Here is a 25058-nt window from a genome sequence, read left to right as displayed (position 1 = left end):
TAATAAACTTTCCTATATTCACCACACTTGCCATTTGGCCTCCCTGCCAACTATAAATGCAGACAGGCAATGGAAGATCCTGGCAATCCTGGTGTTTAATTAAATTAAATTGGCTTCTTGATTATCAACAGGCGTGCTTCAGGCTCATGTGCCTGATGACAGAAATATCACACGTAGGTACGTGAGGCTGGTGTATGCGCCTGATGTCTTCCCTCAAAGTTTTATACACTTCCGGTCCAGGCACATGCCTGAACTTTATACCTAAAATTCTGGCCCATGTGTGGCAAACTGTCTTTCAATGATGCAGATAAACCAGGCGAGTCTATCCCGTGACCGATGCGCAGATTGTGGCCTTCTATATGGCTCCAATCGCCACTGTTCAAAATGTCCATAAGACAGGTAATTGAAATGGAAGATTCTGCAAGGACCTGCTCCTCCAATTACAGGACACTCCCTCTGAATCACCCCAATCTCTGACCCCTTCAACCTCATCTCACCGCAGAGGAAGCAGCTGACCCACCGCAGGAAAGCCAAGAGTCCACAATGGAGTTCTGGGGCCCGACCCCGATCACATGCGCCCCCTCATGGAACTCCCCCTCACCCACTGCCCCAAGGCCCTCAAACGATGCCTGGGGTTCTTTTCGTAATACGCCAAGTGGGTCCCAAACTATGCGGACAAGGCCCGCCCACTCATTCAATCCACTATTTTTCCTCTGATGGCCGAGGCCCACCAGGCCTTTAACCGTATCAAGGCCGACATCGCCAAGGCAGCGATGCACGCGGTCGACGAGACACTCCTCTTCCAAGTCGAGAGCGATGCATCAGACGTCGCTCTGGCCGCCACCCTCAACCAAGCAGGCCCGTGACATTCTTTTCCCGCACCCTCCATGCCTCCAAAATTCAGAACTCCTCCGTCGAAAAAGAGGCCCAAGCCATCGTTGAAGCTGTGCGGCATTGGAGGCATTACCTGGTCAGCAGGAGATTCACTCTCCTCACTGACCAACGGTCGGTTGCCTTCACGTTCAATAATACACAGCGGGGCAAGATCAAAAACAATAATATCTTGAGGTGGAGGATCGAGCTCTCCACCTACAATTACGAGATTTTGTATCGCCCCGGTAAGCTCAACGAGCCCCCCGATGCCCTATCCCGATGTACATGTGCCAGCGCACAAGTGGACTGACTCCGGACCCTGCACGACAACCTCTGTCACCCAGGGGTCGCACGTTTTTACCATTTCATCAAGGTCCACAATCTGCCCTACTCCATTGAGGAGGTCAGGGCGATCACCAGAGACTGCCAGGTCTGCGCTGAGTGTAAACCGCACTTCTACCGGCCAGACCGAGCGTACCTGGTGAAGGCCTCCCGCCCCTTTGAACGCCTCAGCGTGGACTTCAAAGGGCCCCTCCCCTCCACCGACCGCAACACGTGCTGTCCCATGCCCCGACATGACGTCTGCCACCGTCATCAAAGCCCTCAACACCATCTTCGCACTGTTCGGCTCCCCGCCTAGGTCCACAGCGACCGGGGATCCTCATTCATGAGCGATGAGCTGCGCCAGTACCTGCACAACAGGGGCATTGCCTCGAGCAGGACGAACAGCTACAACCCCAGGGGAAACGGGCAGGTGGAGAGGGAGAATGGGACGGTCTGGAGGGCCGGCCAGCTGGCCCTACGGTCCAGAAATCTCCCAGCCTCCCGCTGGCAGGAGGTCCTCCCCGACGCACATCACTCCATTTGGTCACTCCTGTGCACCGCGACCAACGAAACCCCCCATGAACGTCTCTTTGCCTTCCCTAGGAAGTCCACCTCCGGGGTTTCGCTCCCGCCATGGCTGGCAGCTCCAGGACCTGTTCTCCTCCGTAGACACGTTTGACTCCACAAGGCAGACCCGTTGGTTGAGAGGGTACAGCTACTTCACGCTCACCCGCAGTACACCTACGTAGCGTACCCCGACGGCCGCCAAGACACAGTCTCCCTCAGGGACCTGGCACAGCTGGTTCCACCCCCCCCCCCCCCCCCCTCTGCCCCGGCACCACCCTCCCTTCCCCCTGACGCATCCCACTGCAGCCCCCGCTCCGCGACAATCCGTCCTCCCCTTGCTCACAGCCGGGGATGAAGAGGATTTCGGCATGCTCCCTGAGTCACCGAAGACCAAGCCGGAGTCGCCACCAGCACTGCGGAGCTCTCAACGACAGATCAAGGCACCGGACCGCCGGAATTTGTAATATTATCTGTACTTTTAAAACACAACTTTCTGTATATAGTTCTCCACCACCCCCGCCAGACTCATTATTTAAACCGGGGGTGAATGTGTAAGTCACCACTGATGTATATATTGTATATATAGGATGTTGATATAGGTGCTTTACGGTAAGGCCCCTGTACTACAGGTACGGGGGTAGATCCCTGCCTGCTGGCCATGCGGCGTCATGCACGCTGCACGGCGTGACGGCTCAAAAGACGCGCTGCTCCCCCCACCCAACGAGAAGACCCGACCGGATGGCCGCCCGCTGCTCAGCCCCAAGGTTCCAGTCCCGCGACATTGAGGCGCTCTGGACGCAGTGGAGCAGAGGACGGACGCCCTGTATCCCGGGCACGGCCGCAGAGTTGCCCCACGCCACAGCCGGCGTCTGTGGAGGGAAGTGGCAGAGGCCGTCACCGCTGTGGCCCTGACACCACGGACAGGCACCCAGTGCCACAAGAAGGTGAACGACCTTGTCAGAGCAGGCAGGGTGAGCCCCCCCCGCCCGATATCCATATCCCCATATCCCCCCTCCCCATATTCCCCATATCCCCCTCCCCCATATCCCCCCTCCCCCATATCCCCCCTCCCCCATATCCCCCATATCCCCCCTCCCCATATCCCCCTCCCCATTATCCCCCCTCCCCCATATCCCCCCTCCCCCATATCCCCCATATCCCCCCTCCCCCATATCCCCCCTCCCCATATCCCCCCTCCCCCATATCCACCTCCCCATATCCTCCCTCCCCCATATCCCCCCTCCCCATATCCTCCCTCCCCCATATACCCCCTCCCCATATCCCCCTCCCCATATCCCCCCTCCCCCATATCCCACCTCCCCATATCCCCCCCCATATCCCTCCTCCCCATATCCCCCCTCCCCATATCCCCCCTCCCCATATCCCCATATCCCCCTCCCCCATATCCACCCTCCCCATATCCCTCCTCCCCCAGATCCCCCATATCCCCCCTCCCCCATATCCTCCGTCCCTCATATCACCCCTCCCCATATACCCCCTCCCCCATATCCCCCCTCCCCATATCCCCCCTCCCCATATCCGCCCTCCCCCATATCCCCCTCCCCATACCCATATCCCCCATATCCCCCCTCCCCCATATCCCCTCTCCCCATATCCCCCATATCCCCCCTCCCCATATCCCCCTCCACCATATCCCCCATAACCCCCCTCCCCATATCCCCCCTCCCCATATCCCCCTCCCCATATCCCCCATATCCCCCATATCCCCCATATCCGCCTTCCCCCATTTCCCCAAGTGAATCCAGCCCTAACCTTAACCTCTGCAATACACGTGCAACCGATGGCGTGCATTCATATACCTGTCTAACACTGTTGCCTTTTACCCCTGCCACCACCCCCCACAGGAGAAGCGCGCACACAACACCAGGGAGCATGTGAGGACTGGAGGAGCCCCAGCTGATGAGAGGCCACTGACCGAACATGAGGGAAGGGCCCTGGAACTGGCTGGCGGACCTGAGGACCGGGAGGTTGCTGATGCAGAGGTCGGGGGCCCACCAGCAAGTGAGCCACTGACAGCCCGTCCCCATATCCCCCCACCTCCATATCCCCCCTCCCCCATATCCCCCCTTCCCCATATCACCTGATATCTGTCTGCGTGTCTAACCATGCATGCTTCATTGTGTATCGCAGGAGCAAACGTCAAGGCACCCATTCCGCAGATGCAGACCGCCCGCATGATGCCCCTCGGAGACCATGGGAGACGGAGAGACCCGGACCCTCTGGCATGCGACGCCTGCACGATGCCCCTCGGAGACGGAGAGACCCGGACCCTCTGGCCTGCGACGCCTGCACGATGCCCCTCGGAGACCACTGGAGACGGAGAGACCCGGACCCTCTGGCATGCGACGCCCGCACGATGCCCTTCGGAGACCACGGGAGACGGTGAGATCCGGACCCTCTGGCATGCGACGCCCGCACGATGCCCCTCGGAGACCATGGGAGACGGAGAGTCCTGGAGCAACAGGGAGACGGCGCCCCCGTCTCATGCGGGTGCGGCGACGCAGGCGTGTGTCATCCAGCGACGAGAGGGGCAGCCACAGGCCCCCGTCACAGCCGAGCCACAAAACCACAATCCTACCCAGGACACCCCTACACAAGAAACTGAAATACAGGACGGTGACACAGAGTGGATGGGTGGAGACGAACCCCCACCCCAAAGTGCCATGGACTCAGAGTCGGACGATGCGCACGACACAACGCCACTGCTGTCACCAACACCCTCAACCATCGCAGAAACACTCACCCCGGTTGGGCACTTTAGTGATGAGGCGTCTGGTACACTCACTGGTGCGCACAACACAACCGTCCCGGTACAGCAGGTGGAGGTAGGAGCAGCAGAGGGGCCGGGCGGTCGGGGGGCAGCCCGGCGCAAGCGAACATCTGCCGCCCAGATGGATCCCGGGTTCCTGGAGTTACCACACCCACCCATAGGTCCGATGCAACAACCGAACCTGAGACGAGTGAAGAGGGTGACGGCCAGATTGTGGCGGCTGCAGTCGCAGGTGGAGGAGTCCACCCGTGTCCAGGAGCTGGCAGTGGTGCCGGTCATGCGTGCCACCCAGGCCGACACTGCACGGGTGGCGTCCGCGGTGGAGGTAATGGGTGCGACGGTGTCAGACATGGGGAGCGGTTTGCGAGGCCTGGGGCTTTCCATGCAGGCGGCGTCTGTGGCCCTGGACATGGCTGCCCTCTCACAGGAGGCCATGAGCCAGCGCCAGCGGCAGATGGCAGAGTGGCTCAACTCCGTGGCACAGTCTCTGCAGGCCATGGCCCAGTCTCTGCAGGCCATCGCTGAGGGCATCGGCGCCATTGCCCATGTGCTAGCCAGCGTCGCACAGTCACAGACAGGGATTGCCAACTCCCTGAGCTCCATGGCTGCAAACCTGCAGACCCTTGTCGATACCAGCACGGGCCTCCAGGACTGGCAGCGCCAAATGTCGGGGGGGCGTCGGATGGCCAGTCCGTTCGCATCCCCCACCCATGTAGAGGCCTGGGGGCCATCGGGCACCCCGAGGGAGGAGGAGGTGCTGGGGCCTGTTCCGGGTCCCATTGTAGGGGAGGTCCCGGAACACCTCAACACCTCGGGCTCCCCCCCTTCCGTCCCAGGTGCATCGGGTGGGCAACGGGCAGGACAGGCTGGCAGCTCGCCATCCCAGTCACCCGGGCCGCAGCCTGGCCCATCTAGGCCAGGACGCCCCAGGAAACGGCCACCAAAGGGATACCGTGTCAGAGGGCAGGAATCACAGGAGTCCACCTCCAGTTCTGCTGTACCGTCTGGGGAACCACCTAGGCGTAGTCAAAGGGCTCGTAAGGCCAAACAATTAGACACTGAGTAAGTTGGCACGGGTGCAGGGCACAGATGAGTTTTAGGGGCTAGGGCACGTGCATGAACTCCTTTCGTCTTGACGAGGGCGAGTTTGAGTAGGTTCTCTGGGGTAGAAGACAGATGTGGAAGGTGCTCAGGGAGCCCGGCGAACCATGTCCATATGTTTTGGTCATGCCCGGCACTGGAGGGGTTCTGGAGAGGAGTGGCGGGAGCAATATCTCAGGTGGTGAAAGTCCGGGTCAAGCCAAGCTGGGGGCTAGTAATATTTGGAGTAGTGGACGAACCGGGAGTGCTTGAGGCGAAAGAGGCCGGCATTCTGGCCTTTGCGTCCCTAGTAGCCTGGCGAAGGATCTTGCTAATGTGGAAGGAGGCGAAGCCCCCCAGCCTGGAGGCCTGGATAAATGATATGGCTGGGTTCAAAAAGTTGGAGAGGATTAAGTTCGCCTTGAGAGGGTCTGCGCAGGGGTTCTACAGGCGGTGGCAACCGTTCCTAGACTATCTCGCGGAGCGTTAGAGGAAGGTCGGTCAGCAGCAGCAACCTTGGGGGGGGGGGACGTCATGGGAGGGGGGCGGGAGAGGGGGGACTGCCTGGGAGGGTGGATGAGCAAGAGATAACATGAAGGGTTGGGGAAACTGGCACGTACGGGTGAGGGCCAGTGTACAAAGCTGTGTAAATATATCATTTTGCCATGTATATATCTTGCTCTGCGCGATTTCTCGTTTTTTTTTGTTACGGGGGGGGGGGTGGGGGGTTATTGTTTGTAAGGGAGAAAAATTGTGTTAAAAAACTTTAATAAATATATATATTTTTTAAATGAACTCCTTTCGTTAGTAAAGTCAATGTTACACCTACAGAAGCTGCCTTTGTGCTCTGTCCGAAGCGTGCGGGGGTGTCATGTACGTTGAGCGCAAGCGTGTGTGTGAGGGGTGGTCTTACCTCAGCCCCAGGTGAGTCTGCCCCCTTCCCCCTGGGCCGCCATCAACATCCCCCCGGGCAGAGGACGGGACCGTGCGCTGCAGTGTCACAGCCGCATGCAGGGATGGTCCGGGTGGATGGTGGTACTGTGGCCATGGGTCAGACATAGTCCAACGATGTGGAGCCAGGAGCTCATCGCAGGGCGGGTTGTCATTATCATCCATGGCCTGCAATAGACACGCGTCAACCGGCAACTGTGTGAGCCCGGTCGTTGAGCCGCAGGTGGATCGGCAGTGGGTGGGGGGTGGTGTGCATGCGGGTGGGGTGGGTGGGGGGTGAGGGTGCTGGGTGGGTGGATGGGTGGGGGTGTGTGGGTGGTCGGGTGTTGCCATGGTGTGCGGTCTGTGGCCATACTACCCGATTCCCAGGCCCATCTAGTCAGTGAAGCGGGCGGCTATCAGTCTGTCCCGTGCCCGCTGGGCCAGCCGGTAACGGTGAACAGCCACCCACCCGTGTCTAGCCCGTCTGCCCTGACCATCCCCCTCATCTGGGGAGGACTGTGCCTCTTCCAGCTGCTCCTCCACTCCGCCGTCCTCTGCCTGCGGCACATCGCCCCTCTGCTGGGCTATATTGTGCAGGACGCAGCACACCACAATGATGCGGCCGACCCTATCTGACCGATACTGGAGGGCGCCCCCAGAGAGGTCCAGGCACCTGAAACGCATCTTCAGCACGCCAAAGCACCTCTCTATCACTTGCCTTGTCGCTACATGGGCATCATTGTAGCGGTTCTCCGCCTCATTGCGTGGCATCCGTATAGGCGTCATCGGCCACGATCGCAATGGGTAGCCCCTGTCACCCAGCAACCAGCCCCTCAGCCGGGGATGGCGTCCCTCGTACATGCCGGGGATGTATGACCGCGACAACACGTATGAGTCGTGTACACTGCCCGGGTAACGGGCGCAGACGTGCAGGATCATACAGGTCGCAGACCACCTGTATGTTCATCGAATAGGTCCCCTTCCTATTGGTGAACATAGATTATCATAGAATTTACAGTGCAGAAGGAGGCCATTCGGCCCATCGAGTCTGCACCGGCTCTTGGAAAGAGCACCCAACCAAAGGTCAACACCTCCACCCTATCCCCATAACCCAGTTACCCCACCCAACACTAAGGGCAATTTTGGACACTAAGGGCAATTTATCATGGCCAATCCACCTAACCTGCACATCTTTGGACTGTGGGGGAACCGGAGCACCCGGAGGAAACCCACGCACACACGGGGAGGATGTGCAGACTCCGCACAGACAGTGACCCAAGCCGGAATCGAACCTGGGACCCTGGAGCTGTGAAGCAATTGTGCTATCCACAAGGCTACCGTGCTGCCCTGTTACCTGTAGGTGGCCGCATGGCGACGTGCATCCCATCAATCGCGCCCTGGACCCGGCCACGGCAGAGAAGCCCACGGCCCGGGCATCTTGGCTGGCCCGGTCCACAGGGAAGTGGATGTTGCGGTGCGCAATGGCATATAGGGCGTCTGTCACTGCCCGGATGCACCGGTGCACCAATGTCTGCGATATGCCGGACAGATCCCCACTCGGTGCCTGGAATGACCCCGTTGCATAAAAGTTCAGGGCCACCGTAACCTTGATGGACACGGGGAGAGGGTGTCCCCCGCCAATGCCACGCGGTGACAGGTACGCCAGCAGGTGGCAGATGTGTGCCACGGTTTCCCGGCTCATCCGGAGTCTCCTCCTGCATTCCCGGTCCGTGAGGTCCTGGTATGACAGCCAGGGCCGGTACACACGGGGCATCCTCGGGTGACCCCGTTGCCGTGGGGCCGCGACGTCCTCCTCCCCCTCCTCCCCCTGTCGGTCAGGTGTCCCTCCAGCCTGGTCGGCTGCCGCCTGATCCCTTTGCGGCATCCTGCGCCGCCTCTCTGGCACGCTCCTCATCCTCCTCCTCATCCAGGGCAACATGGACATTAGCGGCTGCCGCCACGGCGGCCAACATCGCTGGCTGACCGGAAAACATGACGGCCGGTGCGGGACGGCGGGACGGCGGGGGGGGGGGGGGGGGGGAAACGACGACATGTCATCATTGCCCATACCCCCTCCTCCCCCCCAGCCAGGCGGCATGGACCGCATGGGTCCGACTGTTGGAGGCTGGCACTTGGCCAGGTGGACCAACACACTTGCCCTCGCACCCCCCCTCCCTGGCACGGACCCCCCCCCCCCCATATCCCTCCCCGGCATGGACCCACCCCCCATCCCCGGCACGGACCCCCCCCCCTCCCCGGCACGGACCCGTCTCCCCCCCCCCCCCCCCCCACCCACGTCCCTCCCCGGCACGGACCCCCCGTCCCCCGTCCCCCTCCCCGGCACGGACCCCCCTCCTCCCCGGCATGGACCCCGTCCCCGTCCCCCTTCCCGGCACGGACCCCGTCCCCCGTCCCCCTGCCCGGCACGGACCCCCCCCCATGTCCCTCCCCGGCACAGACACCCCCCCTCCCCGGCACGGACCCCCGTCCCCCTCCCCGGCACGGACCCCCCCCCCGTCCTCCTCCCCGGCACGGACCCCGTCCCCCTCCCCGGCACGGACCCCCCCCCCATGTCCCTCCCCGGCACAGACCCCCCCCCTCCCCGGCACGGACCCCCGTCCCCCGTCCCCCTCCCCGGCACGGACCCCCCCCCCCCGTCCTCCTCCCTGGCACGGACCCCGTCCCCCTCCCCGGCATGGACACCCCCCCGTCTCCCTCCCCGGCACGGACCCCCCGTCCCCCTCCTTGGCTGTCATCCTCCCATCCCCGGCACTCACCCCCCCTCCCGGCACTCCCCCGGAGCCCAGCCCACTCTAACCACCACCCCTGCCACATACACACACACACAACCCGACACACACCTCTTCCCCACACATACAGACTGCGGCCACGCCATCGCCTCTCCAGCGGCCAACCCCCCAGGCCGTCACCCACCTCCACGCTGGTCGGCATCAACCATGAGCACTGGTTGACACCAATTAATAGGTGTTTTGATTTACGCCGACGTGACCCGTGATCACGTCGGCGGGACTTCGGCCCATCCGGGCGGGAGAATATCGGCAGCCCCGAAATCCATTGCCTTGCGCCCACCCGTGCCATTCTCCGAGGTGTGCGGTGCGATTGACGCCCCGCCAACTTTTCTCCCTTCGGAGAATTCGGCGGGCGGCGGGGGCGGGATTCACGACGGCCCACGGCGATTCTCCGACCCGGTGGGGGGGTCGGAGAATCTCGCCCCACAACTCCATAAGATGTAGGAATAGGAGTAGGCCATTCACCCCGCTGAGGCTGCTCCGCCATCCTTTGAGATCATGGGTGATCTGATATAATCCTCAACCCCACTTTCCCACCCTATCTCTCATAACTCTTGAATCCCTTACTGATTAAAAATCGGTCTCTCTCAGCCTTGAACAGATTTAACGACCCAACTTCTACAGCTCCCTGAGGTAAAGAATTCCACAGATTCATTACCCTCTGGAGAGAAGAAATTCCTCTTCTCCTCTGTCTTAAATGAATGATCCCTTCGACTGATTACAGTGTTTGGCTTCACTTAAATCGCAGAAATTTCCACTTAAGTGCTTTAAACTCTTCTGTGACAGAAACCTCACTACTTATGACAGTCACTCTGTTTGTTGAACTCAACTGCCCACTGTGTATCAGAATGAAATTCCAGGAAAGTTGCAGCTGCTATACTGCTGGCTCTCACTATACCAATGCAAATAAGACCAGTAGGAATCAGCAGCTAGCCCCACACCAATGTGGTTGCCTCATAACTACTTGATTAAGTGTCTATAGGAGTGGACAATAAAGGCAATAAATACTGACAGTAACGTCCCCAAACGGCGAATGGATATTTAAAATGAACTGCTGCCTTGGCCTTGAGAGGAGCAACCTAACAATGAATATACTGAAGCTTCATTCATTAGTAACAGGACATGCACAGTTCTCAGGCAGCACTGGAAGAGTAGGAATTGGTGAACTTGGAAACTCTTTTAATCAATCGCATTTATGAAAATACTTAGGGCTCCTTAAAGTCGTAGTCAAATAATAGTCAGAATAACAGCAAATAGAGAATAGAAAATGGTTAATCTTTCTATGAAAACAATGATACTTTGCTACAAATATCCAAATCTCTTCATAAGTAAGTATACTTACTTTCTTCACAGAGGTTCAGCTTTGAGAGATTCCTTCCATCAAATTCAAGTGACTCTTCACACATTGACCCATTCTCTTGAAACTCATTTGAGATGAGAGGCAGATCTTTGGTCTCCATTTATTCTGAGTACTGAAGGCTTCACCTAACAAATGCATATTTAATTACTGAGATGTAGGAATAAAGATTTTGCTTCAAATACTAATCAGTAATTTTTTTGCTGTCTTAATTTAATAAGAAATAATTTTAATAAATCAGATTCTGTTCATGCTGCCATGATGTTTTCTTAAAGAATAGTTCCATCCTTTGCATGTGCAACATATTACGTATTACAACATTAACGTAGAGGAGTATCCTCCAGCATTTTTAAATGTGTGCTTAAAATAAGTGGAAAAATTGACCTGATATTGGGACAAAGAAGTGAATTTTAAAGAATCAGCCAACAAAGTGACCCACCGGCTTACAGTGAGAAATCCATCTAAGTGGCCGAAGGCACAGCCACCAATTGTGAGGCAAAGGGAGAAATGAGATTGGGAATGAGACGGGGTTGGTCACAAGGCCAGAGTCAGAGGAATAGAGATTTTGAGGGAAGATAGGTTCATCAGATTTCAAGAGGTTAGAGATATAAAGCGGGCCAAAGCCAAGAAGAGTTTTAAGCACAAGGAAGAGAATTTTAAATTTAACATATCAAGCGATTGATGGTCAGGGCAGATCAGCGAGGATTGATGTATTGAGAGAGTGGAGCTTGCTGCGGGATATGATAATGGTAGTAAGGGCAGCACGGTGGTGCAGTGGTTAGCACTGCTGCCTCATGGCGCTGAGGTCCCAGGTTCGATCCCGGCTCTGGGTCACTGTCCGTGTGGAGTTTGCACATTCTCCCCGTGTTTGCGTGAGTTTCACCCCCACAACCCAAAGATGTGCAGGTGGATTGGCCACGCTAAATTGCCCCTTATTTGGGAAAAATGAATTGGGTACTCTAAATTTATTTTTAAAAAAGAGCTGTGCATTATATGGTTTTACAGAGGTTCGGAGCCCACCCAAGTGATTGGAAAATTCAACTCTGGAGGTTTAGACCATAAGACCATAAGACATAGGAGCAGAATTAGGCCACTCGGCCCATCGAGTCTGCTCCGCTATTCAATCATGGCTGATATTTTCTCATCCCCATTCTCCTGCCTTCTCCTCATAACCCCTGATCCCCTTATTAATCAACAACCTATCTATCTCTGTCTTAAAGATACTCAGTGATTTGGCCTCCACAGCCTTCTGCAGTAAAGAGTTCCCCAGATTCACCACCCTCTGGCTGAAGAAATTCTTCCTCATCTCTGTTTTAAAGGATCGTCCCTCTAGTCTGAGATGGTGTCTTCTGCTTCTAGTTTTCCTCTCCACGTCCGCTCTATCCAGGCCTCGCAGTATCCTGTAAGTTTCAGTAAGATGCCCCCTCATCCTTCTAAACTCCAACGAGTACAGACCCAGAGTCCTCAACTGTTCCTCATACAACAAGTTCTTCATTCCAAGAGGATGAATTAAGAGTTCAACTGCAGATTGCATTAAGTAGGGACAGACAAGGAAAATGGTATGGAGCTACCAGTAAGTCAATTTTGTGACAGTGAGTGGTTGGGTCCAGCCAACATGCAGTTCCTCCTTAAGAGCTGTGGCTGGCTTTATGTACTGCAGGCTAGCTGGAATTCATTCTGATCTCTGGCAACTTTGTTCTACCTATTCAGGTGAGCAGCCATTCACGTTTTACTGGCTCCACATTACAAGCATGTGAACCAGCACCAAGCCTGCCTTTTTCGAAATTAATTGTGCATTGCGATCCCCACGCCCTTTTTCCAGACTATCAATCTTTGCAACCATGATGTTTCGATATGTTTGCCAAACATATAAAAAGCTTTTTCTGCTTATTTAAAAAGCAGGATGCAACACATATAACTTATTTGCTGGTGAGAGCTTTGTTTTACACTCTCATTTTCTCATGGACCATTCTTTAGCTGAAAAAACTGTCCCAATACACCAACAAATTGAGTTCCACATGAATTGAGGCAGTGCCTTGCCACACTGCACAGCTGGAGTAGAATGTTTCTCATTCCTTGGAAACACCATCGCTAAGGGCGCCATGGTGGCGCAGTGTTAGCACTGCTGCCTCACGGCACCAAGAACACAGGTTCGAACCCGGCCCCGTATCACTGTCCGTGTAGAATTTGCACATTCTCCCCCTATCTGCATGGATCTCACCCCCACAACCCAATGATGTGCACGGTAGGTGGATTGACCAACTAAATTGCCCCTTAATTGGGAAAAAAAGAATTGGGTAGTCTAAATTTATAAAGTCATTGTTGCAAACAAATTGGAACTCTGCAGAGGAACAGTAAAGTAAATAAATAAAGAAAAGAGGTGCTTAAGTGTGCTAGAGCATAGGAATTTTTGAGCAAGAAATATTTGCAGTATTTTAAACATAGGTTTATGTGATGGTGTCACAGTTTACCATTATTCATTATTCATTTTGAAGCTGGTATGTAAGTGGTATAACAATGGGAAATGTGTGAAAGTAACTCCCTGCCTAACAGCACTGTGGGTGTACCCACGCCAAATGGTCCACAGCGATTCAGGCAGCTCAACACCACTTTCTCAAGGGCAATTAAGGATGGACAACAAAAACTAGCCAAAGCAGCAAACACCCACATCCCATGAAAGGATAAATAAAACTGGCCCACACGAATGCCATGAACAAAGAGTGCAGAAGATTATGTATTCTTGCTCAGGCATGCAGCCCTTCTCCAAATCCTGCCTTGGGTTCTCTAATGTCCTGGTGATCATACAGTAACTGTATGAGGGAAATAAAAGATGATTTCCCTTTTATTTGTGAAAATGTATGTGTAGGTTAGGAGGATTGGCCACACTAAATTCCCCTTAATTAGAAAAAAATAATTGGGTACTCTAAATTTTTTTTTAAATTGTGAAAAAGTGAATTGGCTCTTGGAGGTCTAATAATAATAATAATCTTCATTAGTGTCACAAGTAGGCTTACATTAACATTGCAATGAGGTTACTGTGAAAATCCCCTAGACGCGCCACTCCGGCACCAGTTCGGGTACACTGAGGGAGAATTCAGAATGTCCAATTCACCTAACAAGCACGTCTTTCGGGACTTATGGGAGGAAACCAGAGCATCCGGAAGAAATCCACGCAGACACGGGGAGAACATGCAGACTCCGCACAGGCAGTGACCCAAGCTGGGAATCGAATCCGAGCCCCTGGCGCTGTGAAGCAACAGTGATAACCACTGTGCATCTACGGACTTGAGTGCATTATTTTTTACAATCAAATGTTTTCTTGTCAGTTTTGATGGTAGAGATGTTTTCAGTTTCCGAAGCAACACATTGAGTGGATAGCATATGCTTTCCCTAAAGGTTTAAAGATTTTGTGTGCTTAAGGGCGGGATTATGGTTGGATTTTGGACACTGACTCAGAAATACCACTTCTTCTTGGCTCTCAAAGCCACTTCCACTTCTTTCCCACACTCAAAAAATAATTCCCAAATGGAAGAGCCTCCACGGTCATCATAATATTGCCAATTTAATAAATTTGTTTAAAGCTTTATGTATCATGAAGTTCAAAGAATTAAAGAAATCTGTGCATTAATTATGGTTGAACAAAAGAATACTTTCTCTTGACCAATATTCTGTTACAATATTCTCTTACATTCGTTAACTTTTTACAACCAGTGACATGAGGGAAAACATTACACAACAAATGAGGAGGATCTGGAATGTACTGCCTGAGAGTGCGGCGGAGGCAGAATCAATCCTGGCTTTCAAATGGAACTGGATAATTATCTGAAGAGGAAAGAATTGTTGGGTTACAGGGAAAATGTTGGAGAGTGGGATTAGGCAAATTGTTTTTGTAGAGTTAGCATGGTCACAACACCACAAATGGCCTCTATTGCTGTAAGGTATCCATTCCATGATATAATAGGCTAGTGCTTAGAATAATGCTCCCCTGTTGGTCTTTAGCCATCTGCAACAACTTGCAATTGTATAGCTATCGGGTAGTTATAAACATTCCTAAGTGCTTCACAGCAACATTATCAGTCAAGATTTGAGACCAAGAGTCAAAGTTAAAGTAATATAATACATATAACCAAAAACTGGGGAAAAGAGGTAAGTATTCAGGAGTAACTTAAAGGGAGGGACAGGTAGAGAGATGGAGAGTTTTAGGGAACAGGAAATGTATGGCCTAAACAGTAGAAGCCATCGCCAGCACTAGTGGAGTGATGGAAATCAGAGATTATGCAAGGTGCTAGAATTGGATGAATATGGAATTCATGGAGAGATGTAGGGTGTGAAGAAGTTAGAGATAGAGAGTGGCAGTCCTGCCTTTCTTACACAACATTCTTGGACCAGGGAATCATCTTATTTTGCCAGATTTTTATGTCCCTAAAGTTGCTCATTATCACCTTTTAGGCATATACAATCACCACATTGGTCATTTAACCATCTGCTGCTTCTGCTCAATCACAAACCTCTTCCTTTTTTTTCGATGCAGCCCCTTTTGTACCTGATAATCTGTCATATCTTCCAATTGTAATGATCCGTGGTTGGCCGCAAACATTAACCTTACATTCCTCTTTCCACTTGCTAATTGTTGCCAGCATTTCAGGTTTTATATTTTGCAAGTGTGTTTTCCTAGCTCAGGAGAAAATACAGCTACTGTCAACCAACTGACATCAAAAAGCAGGATCACACCTTAAACATTCCTGGTTGGGGGGTTGGGGGGTGAGAATTCCTCTGGTCACATGTTGCAGTGTCATTTTAAACATGTTTGTGAAGACTTTCCATGCTTAATATTTGTAGTGAATGTGTAACTATTCCCTTTTCAAACATGTTCCTTATTTTGGCACTTCTAGCAGAGAAAACTTCACAGACATTTTTAAAATGTTGCTACACAGTAACATCCAAAGGAATTCTTACCTCTGGTTCGAATGGCTCACTGCCACCACATGTGGTGCATTACCCACTAGAGTGATTCCAAGATTCTGTGCTTCCAGCAGGGAGCCACATTCACAGTAACTGCAAGCTGCAAGGCAGCAGCCTAAACCCCAAAGCTTGATCCCTACGAGTGCGATTTCCCTGTTGGGAAGCACAAGATTATGGAAGAATCTCATTAGAGAAACCGGTATTTTAATTGCTATAAGTGTGCAATTTTTTTATTGTACTTTATAATTATATTATTGAATCTTTTGAACAGTAAGAAGCTTTTTTCATGTCTTGTGTATACATACTTTTAGAGCAATAACCAAAGTTTAAACACTGATTTTGTTTTTTTATCAAATTTATATAAAGGCACAACAAATCATTTATGGTAAAGTTAAAATGACTTACCTTTGTGTTAAAGGATCTTTTGTGTTTTCTCCTTGTAGTTATAGTTAAAGCAATGTTGCGTCATTTAAACTGAAGTATAGTATATGTTTAAATCATTAGGATGATTCACATTCTTTGAACTTTGAACATTTTTGTCTTTCTTTAAAGTGACACATGAACATGGTCTATCATTAAACACAGTACACGATCCTACAACAACATTGTATCAATGTTGTCACTAGAATGGTCCTGTTCTTAATCCAAAAAACTTTTCCCGGAAAGGAAATTGTGAAATAATGGGAGGTGGAAAAGGTTTAAGGGAGGAGACGGAATCTGCATCAGGCCTGTGTTCCAAGAGTTCTGTAACTCAAGAAGTTGTTATTACTTCAAATGTTAAAACGTCCGTTATTTTGATGGGGAAGTGTATTGGTGCTCCCTGCTGATGCTGTTTGTCATTGATGTTTTGTAATCATTTTAAATGTCAATTAAAATACTGTTTAGTTCATGCATGTTCATAATAAAACACTGCTGCATTTTTCTGTTGCTGCAATGCTGGCATCAATGAGCATTGATGGCAAAAACAGAGCAAAGTATTAATACAGACTGCAATGTTAACTTCACATCGTGTGCTTATAAAATCACTTAACATGTGGCTGTTTTATTTTTTTGTGAGAATTATAAGGGATTTCTTCTGTGATACAATGTTCTCAAGTAGCCGGAGTAGTTTCAATTGTGTATAATTTTTTTCCTTCTGTACCTCAGGCTGGTTGGCTTTCATAGAATCACTACAGTGCAGAAGGAGGCCATTCAGCCCATCGAGTCTGCACCGACTCTCTGAAAGAGTTCCCCACCTAGGCCCACGCCTCCTAACCCCACCTAAACATTTGGACACTAAGGGGCAATTTAGCATGGCCAATCTACTTGACATGCACGTCTTTGGACTGTGAGAGGAAACCAGAGCACCCGGAGGAAACTCACACAAACATGGGGAGAACATACAAACTCTACACCGTCTCCCAAGGCTGGAATTGAACCTGGGTCCCTGGTGCTGTGAGGCAGAAATGCTAACCACTGTGCCACCACGCTGCCCTTTAACACCTCTGTCTTTATCATCTGTTATTCATTATTTTTCGTTCTTAACACTTCACAGTCAGGAATTATGAAATGGATTGCTAATAACTTTGAAAACAGCAGTCAATCACAAAGCATAATTCTATCAAGTGAGATTAAAACCATTGCTATCAGTTGGGAGAAGATAAGCACATATTTTTTACATTTAATATCACTATGATTTGTATAGTATGTTTCAGAAACCGGTTCACAGATGGTGATTGCAACCAAGTGTGTAATCAGACATGTACAATTCAGCATCCAGATGGATTAGCGCACTTATTTACTGTAAAGAATCATCTGCTCTGTTCGCAGAGCAAGGCAAACAGAATCACCCTCCAGCTGAATCCATGCAGCATAGCTCACTGGAACATCAACTATTATCACTTATCAGGAAATAGTCACAGCACTAACACAGACACTTTGATGGAAGGAAATAGAGGAATTCAGGAATCATGGAATAAGGCACTGTACCTCAGGCTGGTTGAAAAGCTATGAAAGCAATTGATGATGCTGGGGCAGTAATATCAGTGACATCTTCAGTAAAGATCTCTCAAAAATAGACCATAATCACAGAAGAAGCATCTAAGGAGAATTTTAAACTCCGAGTTGTTGTCATAGCTGGCTTCAACTCATTTAAGACCAAGTGGCAAGAATTCCAAGATGCCTACTGCTCGTTGCTGGGGCAAATTAATGGGTAACTGAAGGAAATATATAAGATTCTCATGGGGCTTGACAGAGTAGATGCTGATAGGCCATTTCCCCTTTTGGGAGAGTCCAAGACCAGAGGGCATAATCTCAGGGTAAGGGGCCACCCATTTAAAACAGAGATGAGGAGGAATTTCTTCTCTCAGAGAGTAGAAAATCTGTGGAATTCTTTACCACAGAGAGCTGTGGAGGCTGGGCCATTTGGTATGTTCAAGGCTGAGATAGACACATTTTTCAAGGGGTATGGGGACAAGGTGGAAAAGTGGAGATGAGGGCCGGAATTCTCCGAACTCCCGGCTAAGTGTTGACACTGGCGTAAACACCGGAGTGGTGTATACCGGCTTCAACGGGCCTCCTGGCCCAGCAATTCACTGGTGTTCAGGGGACTAGCACGGCGCTGGAGCTGCTCCGGTGCCGAAAGGCGGCCCTGCACAGCCGGCGCGGGTCCGTGCACGCGCGCGACGGCTGTCTCTGTGCCGGCGCATGCGCGTGGTTGCCGTCTCCGTGCCAGTGCATGCGCATGGTTGCCGTTTCCGCGCCGGCGCGGAGCAACATGTCAGGGACCTTACAGCGAGCCGTGTGGAAGGAGGTAGGCCCCCTCCAGATCGCTGCCGCCCGCCGATTGGAAGCCCCCGATCGTAGGACTGGATCCCGTGGAGGCCCCCTCCGGAGTCAGATCCCCCCGCCCCCCCCCCCCACCAGGACGTCCACCGCGGCCGCGGGTCCGCCCTCCCGCCAGGTGGTACCAGGTTGGAGCCACGCCAATGGGACTCGGCGGGAGTTCAGCCGGTTGCCCGCAGAGAATCGCTGCGGGGGCCTATTTCAGCGGCCACCGACAGGCGCCGCGGTGACCCCGCAGTCGCGATTGGCGTCGATTCTCCGGTCGCCGGAGAATCGGCGGCCCGGCACCGGAGCGGCGTGGTGGGAATTTCCCGCGCCCCCGGCAATTCGGCGCGGGCTCAGAGAATCCCGTCCGAGGATTATCATATCAGGTCAGTCATGATCTCATTGAATGGCTGAGCAATTTTGATGGGCTGAATGGCCTACTTCTGCTCCTCCGTCTCATGTTCTTAAGTTATGTTCAATGCCCTCCAGCAGTACTGAGCAGAAAGTAGGCACTCATAGCAGCAGGTGAAAGTTCTGAAAGCAATGAGCCCACAGCAATTTCAGCAAATAAGATTTTCACCATTCATGCAGATGTTTCAGGGGTTAGTTGCAGGTTCAAGTTGTTAACCTTTTGCACCCCCATGCAATACAACAATTTTGTACTCACACCAGCACACCAGTTATGTAAGTAACCTATTATTAACGATTGAAACTTTTAGTGGAAGAGTCCATGTACAGCGAGCAGTGGGAGGTTTATCCACACAAGAAGCAAATGCAGCAACAAAGCAGATTAACCTCAAAGCCTGTTACCATTGTATAACTTCATAAAATTAATTAACTTTTATTACATCCTACAGTCTGTCATTCTTTTATTGGGTAGCAAACAAATGACCAGTTGCACAAAGGCATACAAGGTGGTTGACTCCTGTAATGTTATCTGAAAAGTTCCTGGAAGATTCCTACGTTACTAAAATGGATGCAGATGGCACCCTCTTTGATACTGTTGATGCGCTACAAACAATTAACTGGCAATAAAGGGCTTTGGAGGATACATGGTCAATCTCAGTCATAGTCTGTCTCCTCATGCTCAGCCTTCCGTAATGTGCAGAGCCTGGTCCTTTTAGATAGATTTGCTACCTAGATTAACATCACTTCAGGAGCCCACTGTACTCTTCCTCCTGTTTTAGTGTGACTTATCCACTGAGGGTTGCTGCATCTATGTTCCCTCATTGTAAAAAATCCCATACATTATTTATGCACAGACACCGCTGTAGTGATATTTTACATGCTCAACATTGTTACGAGAACCAATGACCAAGTCTAAACTGGAGTAGAATAATATTTACTTCGTGCATCAGTGAAATACTGCTCAAGTTTCTCACTAATAACTTGAACTTAATTTGGGTGAGCTCACTGTTCGCCAATGTTTGGCAATATTTAAGGAGCAGAAATACTTAAAGTGACGCTAAACATGCAAAAATAGCCTGTTAATCTTTTCTACCTGCATTCCAGCACTTTTAAATCCCAACCTACCTTTTCTGTTAAAATTAACATAGTCAGGAATTTTGACCCCTTTGTGACTTAACAATAGAGCTCAAAAGAATAGCAGGTAGCACCTGAACATTTGTACCAGTGAACATTTTCTAAATTCAGTCCAGTACACAACAGGATTTTCACTTATAACTGAGTTAATCCATCCCATGCGCATACCAATATAATGGTGGTAGTTTAAATGCACTTTAATTGATTCAGTATGTGTGTGGTTAGGGAGAAAGGCAGCAGCTGGTTTATGTACTGAAAAGAGGAACGACAGGCCAAGTCTTGCAGTTACTGATTTTATTTAACTCTTTTGTTGCTTTAACACATTTTGTTTTCACTCCAATTCGAGAACGACAACTCCATATTTGTTTCACCAGTTTTTCTTTTTAATCAGTCTCACTGAAGGCTCTTACCTCAGTTTTGATGCTGTATTCTGGAGGATCCTTCAGCACAACAGTTGTTGAATTGCTGTTCAGTTGCAGTCTCAGCTTCAAACACCTATGCCTATCTTCTTTACAAAATCACACGAGTGCATGGGATGACAGTCGAGAAGAGGCCTACTTACTGTGGACACCTCCTTTCAGATGAACTCCCTTTCTGCACAGAGCGGTAAAGTTGTTGTCAATTGTACCACATCTAATTGAAGACAGGCTTGGTAAACTACATCTGGAAAATCTAATGCTGATTCAATCTATAATCTGAATGCTTGCCCTTTGGCCACGGGATGAATGAATTTCACCATGTTATCATCTCATAGGCAGCAGGTATTAAGACTCCTGGTGTGAAGCAAAAGCAAACTTTTGTGGCCTGGGTTGATTTTAATTCAAATTCACTTGGTTGAGGCTTCGTTCTTGAAAGGAGTCCACACGTGTTCAAAAGAGCCGCACTGTGATTAACCAAAAAATAACACTGCTGGCCCAAACACCAGCCCCTTTGATTCCTTCCCAAAAGACAGAAGATTCTTCAGCTTCTGTTATGAACAAGTATGCACATCTGAGGGAAAAAAAGGAAATGACATCTTCACCTTCTTCATCTGGACTGTTGAATCGAAGCCTCTAACTCAAGATGGGAAGAGGGTAAAATGGCAATGGAAACAAAAGAGACCAAAGTGGGTCATAACACAATCTCTTAGAAGATGTATCCCTCAGAGACAAGAAAATAGCAAGCAGACAACAAAAATATAACACCATATGCACTTGTCTTTTGGCTCACACTGTGATCAACTCTGAGATTCAAGGACTAATGTGTTATATGTCCATCTAATAAGCTCTCTGGTGTTGTTTTGCTATGTAGTCTGGATTGCTGAAGTGTCTTACCTCAGTTTTGATATTGTCAGGAAATTTTACTGCTACGTTTCTGCTGAAGATGGTCTGCTCCTGTTCCAGAACATTTCCACTTTTGCTCAGCATCACCACTTGGCAAGGTTAGAGTGAATTGGGAACAGCCCCGAGAACATTTATCTGGCTTAGTGTGTCTTATCACGCCCATGAAATGTCGCAGAGGGTTGCACATCCAAAATAATTTTATTTTAAACTGTAGTTGCTATTATCCTTGAACAAACAGAGTAGCCAATTGTAGCCTGAGTAGCAGAGCAAGGTCGGCAGCAAATGATTTGAATGAGAGTTTTCCCTGCTCTTGGCTGAGTGGCGCTGCGGTCTTTTATACCCATCCGAGCCATTACAACGGGGAAGGAATTGGCTTAATGCCTCACCGAGAAGGTAACGCTCCCAACAATGGAGCACTGACTCATTAGTATACTGGAATGTCTTCCTAAAAACATGCCAGGCAGCATCTCTTGAGAGGGAATTTCAGGTCAAAGACCTTTTTTTTCAGAAAATCCTAAATTACACACTTATGTGGGTTTTAAACCAATAATACTTTAGCTCAGAGTTCAGGGTGCTACTAACCTAGCCAAACAAACAGGCTATTTAGTCGATCAGGTCTGCATCAGTGTTTCGTTCTGTGTAATCCAACTCTCCTATGCTCTTCTTATGTCCTTTAATATTTTCCTTTTACAATGGTTATTTATTATCCTTGAATTAGTTTGTAGACTCTCAAGCATAGTTATTAGCAGAGAATTTAATATTCGAACCGTACTGTCTATAAACACATTTTTCCAACCTCCCCTTTATGCTCCTATGTGAATGATTTAGGATTTCTAACTGGATGATTTAATCTTATTAGACTGCTTAAGACTAAGGGCTGGATTCTCCGTTTGAGAGACTAAGGGCTGGATTCTTCCTTCCTGTCCGCCGCAAGAATGCCACGGGAAAGAGGCGGATAATGGTGAAATCCATTAACCTCGGGTGGGATTCTCCGGTTGCCGGGCGGCCGTGGCCGGAAAATCGCGCCCTAAGTGCTGATGACAGGACTGAATGGCGGGTGTTCCACGCACCCGATGGGGGTGTGACTGCCGGAGCCATTCCGGACATGCTAATGGACCAACACCCGCGCCACGTGGAACTAGTGCAATTCCAATGTACGCCGGCAGGTGATTCGCCTGACAAGCTGGAGATGCATATTACACCCCACTCCCTACACACTCTCATTCCAGCCAAGAAGATGGCACCCCAGAGAGCATCCCCGAGGTTCGCTGGCAATTTAGCAGCCATGACGGGATTTGCACCCATGGCTAACACGGCTGCTAAATCCCACACATTGAGTAAGGACGAGATTCTCGCCTGCGCTAACAACTATATTTTCCCTGCCATGCTGGTGATTGAATAACATAGAACATAGAACATAGAAAATACAGCACATAACAGGCCCTTCGGCCCACGATGTTGTGCCGAACCTTTGTCCTAGATTAATCATAGATTATCATTGAATTTACAGTGCAGAAGGAGGCCATTCGGCCCTTTGAGTCTGCACCGGCTCTTGGAAAGAGCACCCTACCCAAACTCAACACCTCCACCCAACACCAAGGGCAATTTGGACATTAAGGGCAATTTATCATTGGCCAATTCACCTAACCCGCACATCTTTGGATTGTGGGAGGAAACCGGAGCACCCGGATGGAAACCCACGCAGACACGGGGAGGACGTGCAGACTCCGCACAGACAGTGACCCAAGCCGGAATCGAACCTGGGACCCTGGAGCTGTGAAGCAATTGTGCTATCCACAATGCTACCGTGCTGCCCTTGAGAACAAATAAATCTACACTACATCATTTTACCGTAATCCATGTACCTATCCAATAGCTGCTTGAAGGTCGCTAATGTTTCCGACTCAACTACTTCCACAGGCAGTGCATTCCATGCCCCCACTACTCTCTGGGTAAAGAACCTACCTCTGATATCCCTCCTATATCTTCCACCTTTCACCTTAAATTTATGTCCCCTTGTAATGGTTTGTTCCACCCGGGGAAAAAGTCTCTGACTGTCTACTCTATCTATTCCCCTGATCATCTTCTTAACCTCTATCAAGTCGCCCCTCATCCTTCTCCGTTCTAATGAGAAAAGGCCTAACACCCTCAACCTTTCCTCGTAAGACCTACTCTCCATTCCAGGCAACATCCTGGTAAATCTTCTTTGCACCTTTTCCAAAGCTTCCACATCCTTCCTAAAATGAGGCGACCAGAACTGTACACAGTACTCCAAATGTGGCCTTACCAAAGTTTTGTACAGCTGCATCATCACCTCACGGCTCTTAAATTCAATCCCTCTGTTAATGAACGCGAGCACACCATAGGCCTTCTTCACAGCTCTATCCACTTGAGTGGCAACTTTCAAAGATGTATGAACATAGACCCCAAGATCTCTCTGCTCCTCCACATTGCCAAGAACTCTACCGTTAACCCTGTATTCCGCATTCATATTTGTCCTTCCAAAATGGACAACCTCACACTTTTCAGGGTTAAACTCCATCTGCCACTTCCCAGCCCAGCTCTGCATCCTATCTATGTCTCTTTGCAGCCGACAACAGCCCTCCTTACTATCCACAACTCCACCAATCTTCGTATCGTCTGCAAATTTACTGACCCACCCTTCAACTCCCTCATCCAAGTCATTAATGAAAATCACAAACAGCAGAGGACCCAGAACTGATCCCTGCGGTACGCCACTGGTAACTGGGATCCAGGCTGAATATTTGCCATTCACTACCACTCTCTGACTTCTATCGGTTAGCCAGTTCGTTATCCAACTGGCCAAATTTCCCACTATCCCATGCCTCCTTACTTTCTGCATAAGCCTACCATGGGGAACTTTATCAAATGCCTTACTAAAATCCATGTACACTACATCCACTGCTTTACCTTCATCCACATGCTTGGTCACCTCCTCAAAGAATTCAATAAGATTTGTAAGGCAAGACCTACCCCTCACAAATCCGTGCTGACTATCCCTAATCAAACAGTGTCTTTCCAGATGCTCAGAAATCCTATCCTTCAGTAACCTTTCCATTACTTTGCCTACCACCGAAGTAAGACTAACTGGCCTGTAATTCCCAGGGTTATCCCTAGTCCCTTTTTTGAACAGGGGCACGACATTCGCCACTCTCCAATCCCCTGGTACCACCCCTGTTGACAGTGAGGACGAAAAGATCATTGCCAACGGCTCTGCAATTTCATCTCTTGCTTCCCATAGAATCCTTGGATATATCCCGTCAGGCCCGGGGGACTTGTCTATCCTCAAGTTTTTCAAAATGCCCAACACATCTTCCTTCCTAACAAGTATTTCCTCGAGCTTACCAATCTGTTTCACACTGTCCTATCCAACAATATCGCCCCTCTCATTTGTAAATACAGAAGAAAAGTACTCGTTCAAGACCTCTCCTATCTCTTCAGACTCAATACACAATCTCCCGCTACTGTCCTTGATCGGACCTACCCTCGCTCTAGTCATTCTCATATTTCTCACATATGTGTAAAAGGCCTTGGGGTTTTCCTTGATCCTACCCACCAAAGATTGTTCATGCCCTCCCTTAGCTCTCCTAATCCCTTTCTTCAGTTCCCTCCTGGCTATCTTGTATCCCTCCAATGCCCTGTCTGAACCTTGTTTCCTCAGCCTTACA

The 25058-nt window shown here is 50.4% G+C and overlaps 1 protein-coding gene across 6 annotated transcripts in view; it reads right to left on the bottom strand.

Annotated features, from left to right (window-relative positions):
* LOC140410818 (scavenger receptor class A member 5-like) overlaps window positions 1–20624 on the bottom strand; it is a 176738-nt gene extending 156114 nt beyond the window's left edge. The window contains exons 1-3 of one of the 6 annotated variants that reach the window (XM_072499467.1): window positions 20458–20624; window positions 15692–15850; window positions 10721–10863 (exon numbers count right to left, since the gene is read on the bottom strand). In XM_072499467.1, coding sequence (XP_072355568.1) covers window positions 10721–10838 — 118 coding nt within the window. In that variant the 5' untranslated portion in view covers window positions 10839–10863; window positions 15692–15850; window positions 20458–20624. Of the gene's footprint in view, window positions 1–10720; window positions 10864–15278; window positions 15408–15691; window positions 15851–16102; window positions 16300–20457 lie in introns of those variants that run through there. The other 5 variants (XM_072499464.1, XM_072499465.1, XM_072499466.1 and 2 more) reach the window with 5 other exon arrangements.
* Window positions 20625–25058: the final 4434 nt, after the last annotated feature.

This window comes from Scyliorhinus torazame, chromosome 4, assembly GCF_047496885.1.
Source record: "Scyliorhinus torazame isolate Kashiwa2021f chromosome 4, sScyTor2.1, whole genome shotgun sequence".
Taxonomy (NCBI): Eukaryota; Metazoa; Chordata; class Chondrichthyes; order Carcharhiniformes; family Scyliorhinidae; genus Scyliorhinus; species Scyliorhinus torazame.
The sequence above is the reverse complement of the archived record's forward strand: the minus strand, read 5'-3'. Positions and strand labels throughout refer to the sequence as shown.